Source organism: Sphaeramia orbicularis, chromosome 5 (assembly GCF_902148855.1).
Source record: "Sphaeramia orbicularis chromosome 5, fSphaOr1.1, whole genome shotgun sequence".
Taxonomy (NCBI): Eukaryota; Metazoa; Chordata; class Actinopteri; order Kurtiformes; family Apogonidae; genus Sphaeramia; species Sphaeramia orbicularis.
In genome coordinates, this window is record NC_043961.1 from 38,826,163 (window position 1) to 38,844,918 (window position 18,756).

General features: G+C 37.5%; 1 protein-coding gene across 7 annotated transcripts in view; it reads left to right on the forward strand.

Moving 5' to 3' along the window:
• ptprt (protein tyrosine phosphatase receptor type T) overlaps positions 1-18,756 on the forward strand; it is a 625,436-nt gene that overhangs the window by 195,345 nt on the left and 411,335 nt on the right. For all 7 annotated transcript variants that reach the window (XM_030135306.1, XM_030135308.1, XM_030135311.1 and 4 more), the window contains exons 6-7: positions 5,220-5,335; positions 9,605-9,779. In XM_030135306.1, the coding sequence (XP_029991166.1) occupies positions 5,220-5,335; positions 9,605-9,779 (291 nt within the window). The remainder of the gene's footprint in view (positions 1-5,219; positions 5,336-9,604; positions 9,780-18,756) is intronic.

The following is an 18,756-nucleotide window of genomic DNA, read 5'->3' on the forward strand; positions in this document are numbered from 1 at the left end:
CGTATCAGTTAATAATAACAATAATGGATTAGATTTATATAGCGCTTTTCTGTGAACGCATACTCAAAGTGCATACAATGGAGCCATTATTCATTCACTCTCACATTCACACTCTGGTGGTGGTCAACTACATATGTAGCCACAGACTGGGGCAGACTGACGGAAGCGTGGCTGCCAACTCACGCCTACAGCCCCTCCGACCACCAGTGAACATTCATACAGATTCATACACCAGTGTGAGTAGCAGCGCTGGAGGTAAGGAGGGTGAACAGAACAACAGCACATGACTAGGACAAAGTCCTACAGATTTCACTCACGCCTGTAACAGAAGGTGGAGAAGAAGCCATTTTAGCAGGATTTTAACATGCAGTAAATTGTAAATGACTGCTAGATTTTGAACATTCTTAGTGCTCTGGAAAAATGGGCAAAAGGATATTTTCTAACCTTTTTATAGTCAAAATAAGAAAAAAAAAAAAGTTCAGATAGACCATTTCAGGCTTAGGGTTTAAAGGGTTAATGCAGCGATACACGATAAATATAAGATGTCATTGAGGTTTCAATCTTTTATCTAATTGTCAAGAATTAAAATGTATAATGTAAAAGTTAGGATTTATGCATTGTAGGCCTAATTAGTAAAGGTGTTATTTACTATATTCTGCTGTTAATTACCCTGGATAGTGTTGGGTAAGATGTGGGTGCTGCTTGCGACTGGAAAACAATTTGTACTAATTATGTGTGACAGATTGAGTCTGCTGAGTTACTTTGTACATATGTAATGAAATGTGTCATTCACTTATAGATATGCAAGAAAACTATACACCATTTGCAAATGCTCTACTAGTGATTGACATCTGCAGAAGGAGTGTTTGTTGGGCTCTTGTCACCTGCCGTAAGTCATTTTATTAGCTTACCAGCCGACAGGCCGTAAGCTATTGTCGTCATGCGGCGTCCGGCGTCGTCTGTTGTCTGTTACAAAAATTTGAATCGTCTTCTCCGAAACTACAATTCTGATTGACTTCAAACTTGGTATACAGCTTCTTTATGATGATGTCAACAAAAGTTAGTAAAATTATTTGGATTCGGATCTGATTCTGGATTTGGTGCGATTTGAAAAATTTCCCCATTATAAGAGATACGAAGTGGATCGATGCAATAACTCAGTAAATATAAATGATATCCAGTGTAAATTTCTACAGTACAGCCCTGATCAGGAGATGACCAAAACATAATGGCCACATGCTGATCTTCTTCTTCTTCTTCTTCTTCTTCTGGATCCAGGAACTTACAGAAAATTTAACATGGGCTCTTATGGGGAAAAAATTCAATTGTCTTTTTCTCCCAAACTACAGTTCTGATTGACTTCAAACTTGGTATACACCTTCTTTATGATGATGTCAACACAAGGTATCGAAATTATTTCAAACTGGATCTGATTCTGGATTTGGTGCCACTTTGAAAAATTTCCCCATTATAAGAGATAGGAAGTGGATTGATCCAATAAATCAGTAAGTATCAATGATATCAAGTTGGAATTTGAATTTTTTACAGATCTGATTGGAATATGACCAAAACATGGTCTCTTTCTGTAATATAAGGACAGTACCTGCTGATGGTTCCACGGACCTGTTTTAGCACACGCGGTGACAGGTCTTTTAAAGCTGTGGCACCACGTCTATGGAATGACCTGCCTCTACACCTACGGTCCATGGACTCTGTAGAGAGCTTTAAGAAACACCTCAAAACCCTCCTGTTCAAAAAGGCTTTTTAGTCTCCCACCTGACCCAGGACCACCACAGACTGATTGCACTCTATGTATTCATCATAACGTACTCCATGTGTCATCCCCCCCCCCAGTCTCTCTATATCTCTATCGCTCTCTCTTTTCTCCTCCTTTACTCTCTCTCTCTCTCTTTAACCCCAACTGGTCAAGGCAGACAGCCATCCTTCAGGAGTCTGGGTCTGCTCGAGGTTTCTGCCCGTTAAAGGGAAGTTTTTCCTCGCCACGGTCACCAATCACAAGTGTTTGCCCCTGAAGGATTCTGTTGGGTCTCTGTAAACTTAATTTGATTCTGATTTGAATTGATAAAGCACTTTGTGACTCTGTCTGTGAAAAGTGCTGTATAAATAAATAAATAAATTTACTTTATAATAAATACACGTAACTGGGTGAGAATAAATGGCATCTGGATACATTTCCCAACGCTTTTAATTTGGCCGGTAAGCTACAGGACCATTGGTCCTATTTTTAGATTTTAGTCCTAGTCCAACATTAGGTTTATTGGTTTAATAGATTTTTAATGACCACACATGTACATTTCTCAGTCTCTGTATTAAGACCCAATTTGGATTTTGGGAAGAAGGTACAGCAGTGTAACAAATGTTTCAGGGAAAAACAGCTTCTATAAAGCAAAGTGGTCATATTTGGTGTGACGTTGCTTTGCACTTAACATATCTTTAACCATTTTGTTCAGACAATATGAGATTTTGGCTGATATGGTGTCTGCGTTGGTTCTCTCCAGGTACTCTGGCTTCCTCCCAACGTCCAAAGACATGCACCTTAGGTTAATTGGTCCATATAACTCGCCCATAGGTGTGAATTTGAGAGTGAATTGCTTCTTTGCTGTATGTGTCAGTCCTGCAATCAGTTGGCGAAATGCCCATTGTGTACCCCGCCTTCGCCCAAAGGTAGCTGGGATAGGTTCCAGCACCCCCACAATTCCCTTCAGGATTAAGCAGTTCAGAAAATGGATGAATACATGAATGAATGAATAAATGTGATTTACATTATATCAGGTTTCATGTCAGATGTTTTAATTATTTGTTTTGCTTATTGTGATGGGGTCAGGGGTCCCACTAAATTTTTACATAAATCCACATATTTCCTGTATTTTCTTGTTGCATGTGAAGAAAAGAGTATGAGAAATAAACATCTGTGCTCATTTCAACTCTGGAAAGATGTGTAGATGTGTGTTGTCAAGTGGCCAGCTGTAAGCATGTATGTTCACACATGGCATTAACCCTTTAACGCCAAACGTATCATATTTGATACATGAGTTTGGAAGCCCTCTACATGATCAGTGTGATGTTTTTTTTCTTGAAAAACCTGTTGTATACAATTAGATGCATGCAATACGCAGATAATCCACCGGGGGAGAGGAATTCATTCACCAGAGGCCTTTCCAGTGACACTACAAGATTGTCATTAATGAGGAAGGAGGCAGAACTTTGCCAATTTTGAAAAGGATTTACCAATTTGTTAGTCATGTTTGTGTTATATTATGTTTTTGTTTGTTCAAAAATAATAATATCTGTGCATTGTGACCTGATGTATCAAGTATGACACAAAATTGAAACTCGAACATGGAAATTGATGAAAAAAATTTGGGGTTGTTCAGAAGGACCAATAAAGGCTCCAGTTTCAAAGAACTGGAATTTTCTGTCAATGATTTAATGGTTCAGGCTTTACAGGGTTAACATGCGCCGCTCATATGATTTTTGTGAGCAACATTTGAATATGATGTCAATTGCTGTGACAATGTTGGCTGAATAAGCAGGCCTATGATTTATTCCTGTACAGACTGTTAAAAGAATATGAATGTATGTGTCACAGACTACATCAGCATATGGTCTGAATGATCATCGTGGGTGCGTTCACACTTCAGATCAGTACTGATCACACATGATTGGATAACTCAAAGTAAGTTATGAACAGGGCCCTAGCTCAGCATGGTCAAGAACATTATCTGGTACAACTTTTGACAAATGTTATCTGTAAATTGTTTTGACACATGTGAAGCCAAGGACACTTTTGTACAACAAGTAAGCAGCAATGCCAGTGTTGAAAAACAAGATGATGAAAAAGAGAAATTGGAAGAAATATCACACTTGAAAAAGAAGAACAGCACTAATGCTTCGCAATCCTAAACTTTAGCTGTTACCTTGGGAAAATCCTATTCCTCCATCTGTGTGAAAGCCATACTGTAAGTTTCCAAATGTAGATAAAGTATAGGTGCTAGAAACCATGACCCTTGTTATTACCTCCATAGGAATGCTGAGTTTTTCTTGCTGTTTGTTTGTCAGGAGGGTTTCAAACTGTTAATCAAGTTTTGATGAAACTGTATCAACCAAGGAACCCAGTAACCATTTGAAATCCATTCTACACAACGGAAGACGCATAAGGCCAACATACATGTATTACATTTAATTTGAAAGAGAGCATATATTTTTCTGTGCTTAACATGCTCAGTCCATTCACACAATAAACCTATTAGTTCATCTTAACTCACTTTTTTTCTGTTTGCTAACCTCTGACAAAACACAACTCTAAATTTCAAATCATTCAAAATAAAATGTATGTAGTGTCGAGTTAAAGGGTTGTAATGTCCTATCCCTGTCTTTTTTCTTTCAGTTATTAGTAATACTTCCCTGGGCCTCCTTTGTTTAGGAGTCATTTCTCCCATTTTGTTATCTCCTTGTCACTCTCCTTGGCAAATTATGGTCACTTTTGGCTAGTCTGTCACTGTCTCTGTTCTCTGTACTAACATGTTTTCCTCTGAAATGCTTGCACAGAACATGTAATCTCATCTGTGCCAGTTACTAATCAGATTAGTCAACGTGCATAGGGAGAAGATGATAGAAAAATAAAATGATAGAATGGAGGCATTCTCAGCCAAAAGACAGAAAATACACAAGAATATGAAACATATGAGCAGATTGTGGAGAAGATAACCAGATAGAAAGGTTAACAAAAGAGAAAGTCCTTGTAATATGCAACAACCTGACCATTAGCGTCAGGGCCAATTATCATTGTTAGATGATCGATGCATACCCCGTTAGGCTTATCTCTGTCTGCAGACAGTTGAAATGAAATTAACCAGTCGCACACTGGTTCCAATGCCAGACCAAAGTCACCCGACATCTGTCTCACTGTCTGCCTGCTCATCTGTGCCACAGTCATCATAAGGGTTTCATTAGAAAGGTCTTAATCTACAATAAGTCAAATGTACCCGTGTTTTACTAAAAGTGTTTATTCCTGCAGAGTGTATACGTTCTTTAACATCTGCAGGAAAAACAAATGTACACAGTGCAGTTTATTACTATTACATCTTTGTTCTGCTAAATTTCATCTGTCCATATGTGAGAAAATGAGAGTCCTTTTGAGAGTGTTTTTCATGGTAAATAGTAAAAAGTCTGTCTGTTTGTGTGGTGGTGTGTTTCAGGTAAAGCGCCTCACTTCCTGCGACTCCAGAATGTGGAGGTCAACGTAGGTCAGAACGCTACTTTTCAGTGTACGGCTGGAGGAAAATGGTCCCAGCATGATAAACTGTGGCTACAGGTCAGTACATTCACATTAGTGAATACAGTATAATGAAAGACGGCAGTGTTGATACATCCACATGTTTTAAAACTGTGCATTTATGTGACATTCAGATCAGGGACATTCAGAAGGAAAACATTAATGGAAGTTTTTGATCCTAACAGAGTGGGAGGAAATGTGCTGAAATAAATAAATAAATAAATAAACAAATAAATGGTTTTCTCCACTCGTCGGCCATTCTGAAAGTTTGTTACTTTTAATGCATATGCGACTGAGTTTTCACATATTAGTGGATGAGCCCTTGGCATTCATTTTCAACACCCACGGTTCTGCTGAAGCATTAGTTTTTGATGTTTGGGATACTACGTAGATGTCAGTGAAAAAGGGCAGATATGAACGTATGAAATAAGATACGAAAAACTTAATTAGGAGGTGGTTGTGATGATTTAGCAGCCTACCTGAGTGTGTAGAAACACAAGAGACCAGGGTTCAGGTCCTATTTCATGCTGTGTGCATTTTTGCATTTTCTTTTAATGTCTTTTTCCAGATTTTCTTTTTCTAACCCAATGTTTATTTTAACCTTAACTATTTTTATGCCTACGCCAAAACTAATGTCTGTGCTGTATATCAAGAAGTGACACAGTAAGGAATACATCAGAATCTAATGACCTGACCAAGTGTCAGTATGTGATAAGATGGGAGAATCTGAAAATGTACAGTTCTTGTGGTACTTACTCCTATCCAAAGCTTATTCTATACAATTTTAACTTAACTGTGATAGGGCTGAACAATTGACTGACTTGTTTTTGATACTGTAATGAATGGTATGTGCACGATCTAAACCACAGGAGCTGCAGTTTTTATGTTGATATATGAACAAATAACATAAATTAACATGATAGCATAACTTAACGTAACATAAACGTGATAAACTAACATAATAACATATGAAAACAATTAGAATACACTACAAACCTTGCAAAAAACTTTTTTTTTTCTGTAAAAATTAAATGCAAATTACCATTACAGTGTTTATATTTATACTTTGTTTTACCAGAGACATGTTTCATTCAAAAATTTGAGGGAAAACAAATTGTGATGTTAAAATGACTAAGCTCCTATAAACACGTCAAAAAACTTTTTCAAAACATACCATTTTCTTACAATGTACTTTTTTTTTTTTTTTTTTTTTTTACATTGCAAGGACTTTGACAATGGCCTCACCTGCCTGTTAGTGAACAGATATGGATAGATGCTGAGTTGTTACAGTAGGATAGCTTTTTACACACTCAGGGGAGATTTTGGACCAACACTCAACACTCTCATTGATCACCAGCACCAGAATGGCAAATAAGGAACATGAAGGAATACTATTTCCTGAACCACAGCCACCCCATGGACATGCTGCTGCTAGTCGTCCACAAAACCAAAAGTTCGCAATTTGATCCACATTTGATCTTCATGTTGCCAAGTTGCACCCAGTGGCTGTTTCACTGATGTGGTTGTGAGAGCGTCTGTGTGAATAGGACACATCATAAAGAGCTTGGAGACCATGAAGGTAGAAAAGGCCATTTACCATTTGAAGTTTGACCAACACCTAATACACTTAATGTCTTGTTTCCCTTTACTTTTGACACACATCAATTTATTAATGTTAATTAATAGAAAAGGAAAAAGGCATTATAGATTTCAAGACATTCAGGGCCTGAATTACTAAAAGTTTGCACATGTAAAAATGTGCGCAAACTTGAGTGCGCACGCAAAAACATGTTGAAGTTTCTCTACTAAAAGGATGCACCAAGGGTTGCATCTCTCAAATGGGTAAAATAGCTCGTGCAACCCATTTAGTGTGTTTGCCTTGATGAATATACAATATGGGCGTTTCTGCCAGAACGCACAAAACTACTGGGAGGAGTAAATGCAAATATTTATTTAGCATGAAATGTGATTTACCAAACCTGAAACTGATTCCTGTGGCTGATTTTGCATCTATATTTATCACGTCTGAAAGGCAGGTTTTAACTGGCACAGCTTTGCGCAAAACTGGCTGCACTTGTGACGAGGAGGCGGCATAGACACAACCAAAGGCAATGCAGAAAACAAATCTGTTCTGCTTGCGTCAACATTTTTAGAATGACAGAAGGAAAAATAATTGAGACGTATCTCCTACCCAGCAATGCCATTTTAGAACTTGTAGATGAACTAGGCGATGATTTAAGACCAGTCACAAGGAGGAGTCATGCAAGACCTACTATGATAAAACTCCTCCAACATTACATTTCCTTGCGTCTGGATCATTCCAGCGCACTGTTGCCATTAGTGCTGGTGTATCCCAGAGCAGTTTTTCCAGCGTACTGTCTCCATGACGACAACCAGTAGCGCACGCAAAATCCTCATTTAAATAAGGCAGTCTCCAGGACTTTGCACCTGCTGTCATTTGCACAGGCAATCTTAGCTAATCACCCGTGATACGCAAATCAATAGGATGCACATTTTTTAGCCCAAGCAAGCAAATTTGTCCCTGTTATTTGCGATCTCAGTAAATCAGGCCCTCAGACTGCCTAGACATGTAAAGGCAGTAGTGCACCAGTAGTGACCTTTTGTCCCCTCTTGCAGTCCATGGTTGAGAATAATGTATGGAATATGTTTATGTAAGGGAGACTAAATATACACATATAACAGGAAAAACAAACAAAAAAACCCTAATTATTAATTCATGTAATTTCATTACAGAGATAAAATACATAATAAATGTGTAAGAAGCTTTGCTGGCCCTCCCAGCTCAATTACAGAATTGATTAAAATACTTGTTCTGCTCTGCTCCGATGACTCCAGTTTCGTGTAAGGGAAAAGTGTGTTTGCATGTGTGTGTTGTGCATCTATTCCTATGAACTCATTCTAATTTACATTCATGTGCACCAGAGAGCGCACATGTTTTTTTATGCCACATGAGTGTATCCCACGGAGAATGCTGCCGTGTATAGTAATGACATTTGCAATGGAGAGCAGTGACCCTCCTCACTGCAGGGTGGTTGGGAAAACCATGTTGCTCTAAATTGGCAGATAATACTGGAGCGGCAGCAGCAGATTTGATCTAGAGATGTGAGGACTGGCTTTTCATGACCAGCTCACTTTAAAATGGCTGTATTCCAGGCTTGGTCTATGGCATCAGTATGAAGTAATTTATGTTGCATTTGTATTCAGATCTGTTTTTCTGAATTTACATGCTGTGTTTACTCACTTGACACTACAAATTTCTGTGTAACAGGTATCAAAGTTCATGGGTCTGTTGGCCCTTAGGGAGATAGAACAAAAAGAGGGAGAAAATGCAAAATGCATTGGTTTGCACCAAACATTTGGTCTTTGGTCCTCTTAAAATAAATGATTTTGGTCTGGATAACACATCCACAGTTTGTTTCTTCTGTGCTTAATTTTAACCCATAAAGACCCAAACAGCCACTGGCAAATAAAATCATCTACTGATCTAAAAGGTTTAATAACTGTTGATCCACTAATCCTACCAATACAAGTAAATAATTGGTGTAAAATGTAGTTTTTCATCTTTTCACAGTCATCAGATATGACCCATTTGGATGTTCAGAGGCTCCGTAGTGAATGTGGAAACACTGTCATCTTCTACAACATTGATTCACCAGTAAAACCCATATACATTTGACTGAAAAAGTCACTTTTTATTCAATTTTCTCTGACTTTGATATAATAACCCGCAACTTTAATCTGAGCTTTTATGAACATCTACATGGTCAGTAAAGTAAATATGGGAAAATACCTGATTTATGCTGAAAAAAACGCAAAATACAGAGGATAATATCATAATAAATAGTGATAAATTACTTAAGAAAGGTTAAATAGAGAAAAAAAATCATTTGGGAACTGCCACAAAAGTAGCACTGGGTCTTTGTGGGTTAATTTCTAAAAATTATTGGAAAAAGATCATTTGTAAAAACAAACGTCATTCTAGTTTGGATGATATTTATGTTTTCATGTCTCTTTTATTTTGTGAAATAAAAAAAATGGCTTTTGTCACTTTGGGAACCGAATGCAGCATCATCTGAGATGGACAGTGACCCTGGACATTCAGTCTGGGTTTCAGAACACTTACATGGGTTATTTAGATTTGTGACTTAAAATCAAATTCAACGTAAATTTTTTTATTTTTCCATTTTTAGTTTAATACGTCACTTTATTCTCTATCTACATTTCATGGAAGCTCTTTTTAGCCAAGCACTGACTGGATTCATGTGTCCACTTTGTCCCGTCCTGTAGCAGTGGAATGGTAAGGACACAGCACTGATGGTGACCAGAGTCGTGAACCACCGCCGTTTTTCTGCCACTGTCAGCGTCGGTGACACATCTCAGCGCAGCACCAGCCGCTACCGCTGCGTCATCCGCTCAGATGGAGGGTCAGGGGTGTCCAACTATGCTGACCTAATCGTTAAAGGTACATTCTGCCTTTTTTTGTTTCTATTTTTTTTTTTTCTACTCATAGGCATTTGAGGTTAAAGGAAAGAGGTGGGATGATTTCTCAGCTCTAATCGATGTGGATGCAGTAAAGTGTGACTTCAGTGCTCAGATGAAGTGAGACAGAAGCCATATGGTGGTATGTTCTTGTGTGTATGTTTGGCTGTTGCTCATTAGTGCTTTGTGGAAGCTGATTACACAGTACTGAAGAGCCTTCAGAATGACTAAAACTCACAATAACATGTCTTTCCATTGTTTTGTTTTTTCTTCTTGCATTTTCTCCTTTTGTCTTGACACTTGAGTAGATACTTGTGTGAGTAGCACTTTGTTGGTTAAGTCATATCTCTCAATTTTAAGCAAATGACATCATCACTACCAGAAAATGCAGCTTGCATGTCTCTCCACTCCATGATTTTCTCTCATATAGAATAATGTTTCACTAGCTGGTCACTGGCAAGATTTACTACCTTAAAACCAATAGAACCTCTTTAATGAAAAAAATAAACAAAAACCCTTAACCCTTTGTAGGGCACTCATTGAAATACTCGGAAATTCTAAATTTCAACTTAAGTGTGTTATTGGACATAGTCAGCTACATCCTCTTGCCTTAAAACAGCTGAGCAGACACTTAGTAAAAACACATGCAATAAAATAACTGTTATAAGGTTATAAAGTGACAAAAATCACTCAAATTCATTATTTACAGCTTCAAATTTTTTTTTTTTTTTTAATCTCTCTAAATCACTGTATAGTGTTATAAAAACCAACATGCTTTTTGAATTCACTGAGGCACAGGATTGGCTCCATATTTAATGTTTGTGTAAATTACCAAAAATAGTCACTTGCCCAATAAAGGGTTAAAAGTAATACATTAAAACCACTTTTCTTCCATCATTGGATTATGATGGTGAGGTGTGTGTAATATGTCATAGACACGCCACATACAAAAAAACAGGTGTTAATAGTCAACAGTAGTGAGACTTGGAATAACATTCCACCTGCAAGAAGAAAATGTACTGCCTTCAATATATTCAAATCCCTAACTACAACTTTATTCTCATTATATTATGACTTTATTCTCGAAGTATCACGACTTTATTCTCGTAGTGACAGGTGTTTTTATTTTCTTATATGGCCCTAATACACCATTGTACATTTGTACTTTGATATGTTCATCAGTATGCACTATCCCCTTCTGAATAAACAAAATTAAAAACTAAGAACAAAAAAAATCCTAGTAATGTAATTTTTACTAACCAGTTTAGATACGTCACTTTGATAAGGATAAAGGCTAACTGGTAGTTCAACAGGTTGAGGTGGGGTATGTACACAGATGAATGGAACTTCATACTTTTACATCACATACTATGCTTCAGTACAGCTTGATTACTTTACTGCATTACTTGAGTGGTTCCATCATTCAATGTTGCTTCTCAGATGTTTAGTTCCTTTTCATAGTAAAACTTATTCATCCCTTTTCTGTCCAGTAAAATCCAAATGTGCCAAATGGGTTGATTTTGAAGGATGATGTGTTCCTTTACATTCTCCTCCTTCTGAAGCTTCATAAGGTCTTTAAAAAAAACCCTTGTGGATTTTCAAGGAAACTGTCACTTTCACAAAGCTGAAAAGTCTGTAGAAATATATGCTCTCACAGCCTCGCAATAAACATATGATGATCCTCTAAAACATAATGCATTGCTATAGATCAAGTAAACTGTCCTGCACTATCTATGTAGGTCAAATGAGCTCAAACATACTTCTAATTAGATATGGTATAAAATGTGGAACTACAGTACTTTTTGGAATATTTCAGCCAAAGTTGTAATAGTAGTTGTATCTTTTTTCCCATTCAGGTAAATCATTCAGCCATTTCACTTTATTTTAGGTATTCCACTATGTCCAAATCCATAGAGGTCTATATAAAATTCTGCTCAGGATATAGAAACTAAGAAATATGTCTTGAATTTTAGACAAGTACACAAGTTTTCAATGCACTATAAGTAAAGTACAGTGGTGTTTGAGTTTTAATCATGTTATTTGACTTGTAATGCAATAGGATAAGGAATACAAATGAATAATCAAATAGTGATCAGATGCACTTCCCTGTTTGTCTTTCCTTGTCTTCATTCTTCTCTCCTCTCCGTCCTCCTCCAGTGTCTTAAATCCCTTCGTTGAAAATATTCAAATCCTTTAATACATTCTATTCAGCTCTGCATTCACACCTACAGTACAGTGTAGGAATCTGAGGAAATCTCTAAATCTATAATTTACCTTCCCACTCTCTGTCCCACAACAAAAATTAGAGCTCTGTCCTGCTGAGAAGGATATTATATGCACAGCACTGAGGTGCTGAGATAATGTCATTGTAAAATTTGTGATGGAATTAGAGTATTGTAACTATCTGTTGTTGTCAGGTAGACTTACATTCCTTTGCCTCAAACACTTTTGTTCTGATGCACCCTGTGTTGTTGAAATTAGACTGAAATGACATCTTTAGACCTAATGATCTTTAGGATTATGTAGATGATCATTAAACACCTTTCAGTGTTCACCTGTCCTATGTTAACATACAGCTTCTAATCACCAAACTTCTAGTTCTTTTTTCAACCAGCATGGAACCAGTCCTGTTCCCGTTGGCGAACCTAATTTTGAATAGTGTTGAGACCCAAATTAAATTATCTTGAGACATGGAAGCTTTATGTGAATGGGTCATATTCCACAGATTGGAAGAAAGGATGGTGACGACAAGAACAACAATGTAGAGTTTGAGAAACCATTGGAAAGAATGTGCAATATGAACCAAGTGCATTAAAATCATCTATGTGTTTGAAGAAAAAGCTGGAGAGTAACACACAATGAGTAAATAGACTGGTTTCACTTGAATGTAGGAAGAGATAATAAACAAACCAAAAGCATAATCACTATCCAGTCTTAAAGTGGATCTGCATGTATGTAACCATATTACGGTCAAGGTCAAGGTCAAATATATTTGTATAGCACATTAAAACAACCAACGATGCTTTAAAGCCATATTAAAAAGTGCCAATGCAGAAATTAAGAACAACACTAAAACACTAAAAATAAATACAACATGCAAATAAAAACAAATAAAAACGGATAAAACTGATAAAATGTCCTGCTCAGCTTGTGTTAAACACCAGTGCAAACAAATGAGTTTTAAGGAAGATTTAAAAATATTAATAGACTGGGCTTTTTATGATGTCCAATGGGAGACTATTCCAGAGTTTGGGGGCCGCAACAGAAAAAGCCCTGTCTTCTCTGGTTTTTAGCCGTGATCTTGGAACATCTAAGGTCAGCTGGTCAGTGGACCTCATTGTTCTGGCAGGAACATGGACTGACACAGGCTCAGAAAGATAACACAGAACCAGCCCATTAAGACATTTAAAAACCAATAGTAAAACTTTAAAATGAGTCCTATAGCTGACAGGAAGCCAGAGCAGGTGTTATGTGCTCATACCTCTTGGTGCCTGTGAGCAGTCGTGCTACAGAGTTTTGGACTAACTGCAGACAACGGACAGAGGCCTGGTCCAACCCGCAGTACAAGGATTTGCAGTAGCCCAACCAGCATGTGGTAAAAGCATGAATGACGCGTTCAAAGTTAGTTCGTGGCAGGTAGAGCTTAACCTTGCTGAGGACACATAGATTTAACTACTGAACTAATTTGTCGGTCCAGTTCAAAAGAACTGTCTTAAAACACACCAAGGTTTTTGATTGATTTGACTTTGACTATTACGGTCTGTTGTACATTGTGCAGTTCTCCATTATTGACAGTTCCTTGATTAGAACAGCTCCATTCAAAACCTGTTAAAACATGGACTAGGTCACTAGTTAAAACCACGGTTGAAAGAATTCTAAAGATAATCAGTTTAACAGCCCAGACTAAGTTTCTGGAAAAGGCCGACAAGTGTATCTCAGGTTTGGGGTCCACATAAAAACACAAAACCTTCTCAGACTTACTGATGTCACATGGTCAGTGATTGAGTGTGATCAGTTCAAAATGTATAAAAAGGAATGTGATGTCACTTTCCTTCATACAGTATCATGTGACTTTACCTTCATGATGCAAATTATGACCCATAGCTCATAGTAAAGTCAAATATATGAATTATTTAGACATAGTAAATGTTGATTATCTTGCTGGGTTTGGGATGTTCATTAAACAATTAATGCACTCATGTTTGTAAAAACAGCATCATATGTTAAAGAGTATACTTCAGCAAGTGTATTATCAAGTCATTGCATTCTTCCATTTTCTTGAACCATCTTTAAACTTTGCTAAGGGAGTCTTTCATTTGGCATAGCTGCTAAACCAATGTTTAATGTCAATATTACTAACTATAGATGATTCCCTCAGGCATAAGTGCTGACTTACAGAGAGTACTCCTGCAGGGTTCAAATTTTCCACTTGAAAAGCCCACAGTAACATCATAATTTGACATTGCAATAGCCCTAACTGCTCAGGGATTTAGTGGTAATGCACCTTAAACTAAAGGGTGTGACAGTGTGGACATTGGAATATGGGACTAAGTGAATAAGTGAATTTTTCCTTGGAGGTTAATAAAAGTCATCTGTATCTGTATCAGTGTATGCAGACGGTTCTAAATGCTCTGTAATATTGTGATACTTACTCTCTAACACTGTCTTAAAACTATTTAAAGGAAGGAAATTCAAAGTCCAACAGTATGCATGTTCCTCAGAAAAAAAAGTCACCATGAATCGAGTCTCCATGACTAGAGTGATAGATGAAATAAAAAGTGGGGTGTAGTGACAGCCCCCCAAAATTGGGCAAAGTATAGGTCAGAAATGAAGTCCTCTAAGATTTACCAACCAACCAGTCAACCGACTAACCAGCAGACCTACCAACCAACTGACCAACCAACCACAAAAAGATAGATAGATAGATAGATAGATAGATAGATAGATAGATAGATAGATAGATAGATAGATAGATAGATAGATAGATGATCGATCGATCGATCGATCTGATGTGTGTTGAGGTCATTCTATTTATGATCACTGCTCTTTAAGGAGTTGATGATCATTTTACAGACCAATCTGTACCAAAACCTCACTAGATAAACAGCAGGAAATGAAAGAAAAGTATCTTAATTGTTTGTTTGTAGTGAGACATTGGTTAATGTCAACATCTGCTGAGATGAAGCCATGCAAATAGAGACCACCTGCAGTTTTGTTGCACAACTGGTGTAATGATGATAAAGCCTATTCTATTCTATTCTATTCTATTCTATTCTATTCTATTCTATTCTATTCTATTCTATTCTATTCTATGTGAGAAGTTTAGGAGGACAAAAACACTATTAGGTGGTGCTAACGTCTTAGACATGTGAAATGGGAGCTGAATACACACATTTTTACAACACCTCACAATATATAAAAATCACTGGTTTAATCTTCATATGAAAACTAGCTAAAACGATCAGATCAGGAGTAAAAAGTATAGTACTGACCTCTTAGGTGTAGCGAGGTAGAAGCATAATGTAGAATAAAAAAGAAATACACAAGTATAGCACAGGTCCTAACCTTTCCTCTTCTTTTGGGATGTACATGTATGTGCATTCCTCGTCTCCTACTGTGTTTTATACTGAAAAATATAACAATATACTACCAAAAAAATTAATTAGAGCTCCCCCAAACCTTGTTTTCTTCAAGTGTCCTTGCATGACCAAGATACTGAAGCCCCATGTGTTCACTCAGTGTAAGGCTGAGTTTCTGCTTGGTTGCTTGACATTCTCTGGGGCAGACTTCTCACAACATTCTGTGATGCACCTCAAACCAAATTAATACCTTGGGAACAAAGTATAACAGACAAAGTTCACTATAAGTATTGTAATACCAAATAGCACCACAGGGTCACAATGACTCTGTTCTACTTCTTTTCTGACATCCATGAGTGAGCTCTCCTGAATTATTGTAGGTCATGAAACTTGTGCTCCACTGCTCATGTATGATTGTGAATGTGGTGCCAGTGAGACTTGGATGTTAGGATGGAATAAAAGCACAGTGTGTGAAAGTTATTGGAACAGCTGTCAACTGTTCCAGGGCTTCAGCTTATGTTGCTAACGTTAACTGTTCCCAGCGGCACCAGCCTGACTTGTCACAAACAGGTGGAAACAAAGAGAAGTGGTTTGTGCAGATAAAACATATCTACTGACACTTTGTCACCTGTAGGGATGGGGCTGAATCTCAACATCATATTCAGTAAAGCACAAAAGTTTTTTACAATTTAATCATTTATAAACACACACACACACACACACACACACACACACACACACACACACACACACACACACACACACATATATATATATATATATATATATACCAGTTGTTTTATTTTTTACCCCTTGGTGAGAATTTGCCGAAGGGGTATTGTAATAGTTTTGTTGTCTGTCTGTCCATCTGTCTCTGTCCATTCAATGACATGATTGCATTAACTGAAGAATGCATTGACATATCTGCACCAAATGTATACTGTGGATGCATCTTGGCATAGAGCAGAAGCCGATTAAAAGTGGGTCACCTTGACCTACTTTTTCAAGGTCAAATGGCCTCGTGCCTTGTGCTAATAGTCTAATAGGGCAGTAACTTTCAAGAGAATCTTACACTGTATTTGGCCGAGGGGTATTAAAAGTTTGCACCATGTTATGTTTAACAGTTGTACTGCAGTTTGCTGTGCATCCATGCCACTCAAGTTTTGTCAAGTTTTCAGAGCAACGGGGAGGTGGGATTGGAGGTGTGGAATGGGTGGAGAAAAATGCCAGAAGTGATGTGTGACAAAAGAGCATCTGTGAGAGTTAAAGGAAAGGTGTGCAGACCAGTTTAAAGACGGCTTCACTGACCGAAGGACAAGAGGCAGAGGTGGAGGTGGCAGAGCTGAAGATGCTGAGAAGTCCTGAGAGTGACAAGGATGGACAGGATTAGGATCAAGCACATCAGAGGGACAGCTCAGGATGGATGTTTTAGGGACAAAGTGAGAAAGGCCAAATCAAGATGGTTTGGACACGTGCAGAGCAGGGATAGTGAATATAGTGGTAGGGGATGCTGAAGATGGAGCTACCAGGCAGGACACAAAGAGAACGATCAAAGACGAAATTTGTGCATGTGGTGGAGGACATGCAGGTATTTGGTGTGAAAGAAGATGATGCAGGGGACGGGGTCAGATGGAAGCAGATGATTTGCTGTGGTGACCCCTGAAGGGGGCAGCCAAAAGTGGTAGTAGTAATAGTAATAGTAGTAGTAATATAATACTCTGTTGAAGAACCCCCAAAGGGGAGGCAAGGGATATTGTTTTTGGTACGGTTTGTTTGTTTGTTAACACTATAGCAGCAAAACTATTGGCTGAATTCATACCAAATTTGGTTTTTGATTCCCAATGACCCGGAATAGATGTCATTAGATTTGGAGAAAAATAGGTAAAATTTTCAATTTTTATATACTTTTTAAATGTTTTTTTTTTTTTTTTCCCCATTTACTTATAATGGGTGAAATTTCACATCTGTAGCAGCAAAACTATTGGTTGAATTTATACCAGATTGGGTTTATACAGGGTGTCCCATAAGTCTCCATACATAGGAAAAATAAACGTTTCTTGACATAAACCATTTTTATTTATGTAATATGCTCTATATGACTGCCATTTTGTCGGGAACGCATTTCAGTGCGTGTCCTCCACTGCTGAAGAACTATAAAGTAGAAATATAAAGAAATACATGTTAGAACCATATGTATTATGTCTCCTATGTATGGAGACTTATGGGACACCCTGTAGATTGCCAGTGACCCAGAATAGATGTGATTACATTTTGGGAAAAGTAGGTCAAAGTTTAAAAATTTTTTTTATGAATTTTTAAAATCCTTTTTCTTCTCCCATTTACTTATAATGGGCGAAATTTCACATCAAACAAAAGCATCAATTTTGTTCCAATTTACTTTAGACTTGGCACATATATAGAGGCAGTTGATATGCTGACATAAGCACATACGTATGATGACATCAGCTGGATTGATGCGAAAATAAGCTACAATACATGTGAGGGGTGGGGTTTGTTGTGTCTGGCACCACTTGTTTCCTCTTTAATCGAAATCCAAATACTTGACCCTGTTCATATCCACATTGTAAATTTTATCCTGTTTTGTCCTATTTGCTGTCTCTCCCTGTTTTCCTTTAAGTTTTTCTTACTGAAACAAAGGGTCAAATGTGATGTGAATTTCAGAGTATAAAACCATTGAGGCAGATTTGTCATATGTGATGCTATCATTAGAATGCTAGACTGTATTTATCCCAAAGTGAATCTGTAATTCTATAATTAACTGTCTTATTAAGTGCATAAAGTAACTGCAAAATTACAGATAAATTATATTTTGTGATTTGACACAATGTCTGGTCCTTGACTGGTTCAGCATTAGTCAACAATGAGCAGCTATGAGCAAAGAGATGCTTTTAGAGAAATTAAAATTGGACGTTAAACTTGCATTTTGAAAAATTCAACCTCCGTACCTTAAGATACTTCATCTCTATTATGCTTATTTAATTTTCTATTAAAAACAGAAAAATACTGCACCTCGGTGTGGTGCGAGCGGGATTGTAACTGCATTTGCATTTTAATGGGATTCAAATTGCGTCACTGAAATACATTTAAAGAGATGTGCCTGTTTAAATAAGGTTCTCAGTGCATATTTGGGATGAATTATTCTCTTAACCTTATTTGGTGTGAAGGATGTTTTAATCTGGAGAGATACTCGAGTGTGGATCTGTGTGTGTCTGCATGTTTGTGTGGTTTGATTAGACGATAGTCCTGGGACTGAAACTATCATTACCATCTGTTAGCAGAACACACAGACTGTACTCCTGAGAACGTCCAAATATGTGTGTATGCGTGCACTGCCTCTCCCCCTTTCAGTGTGTCTTTCTT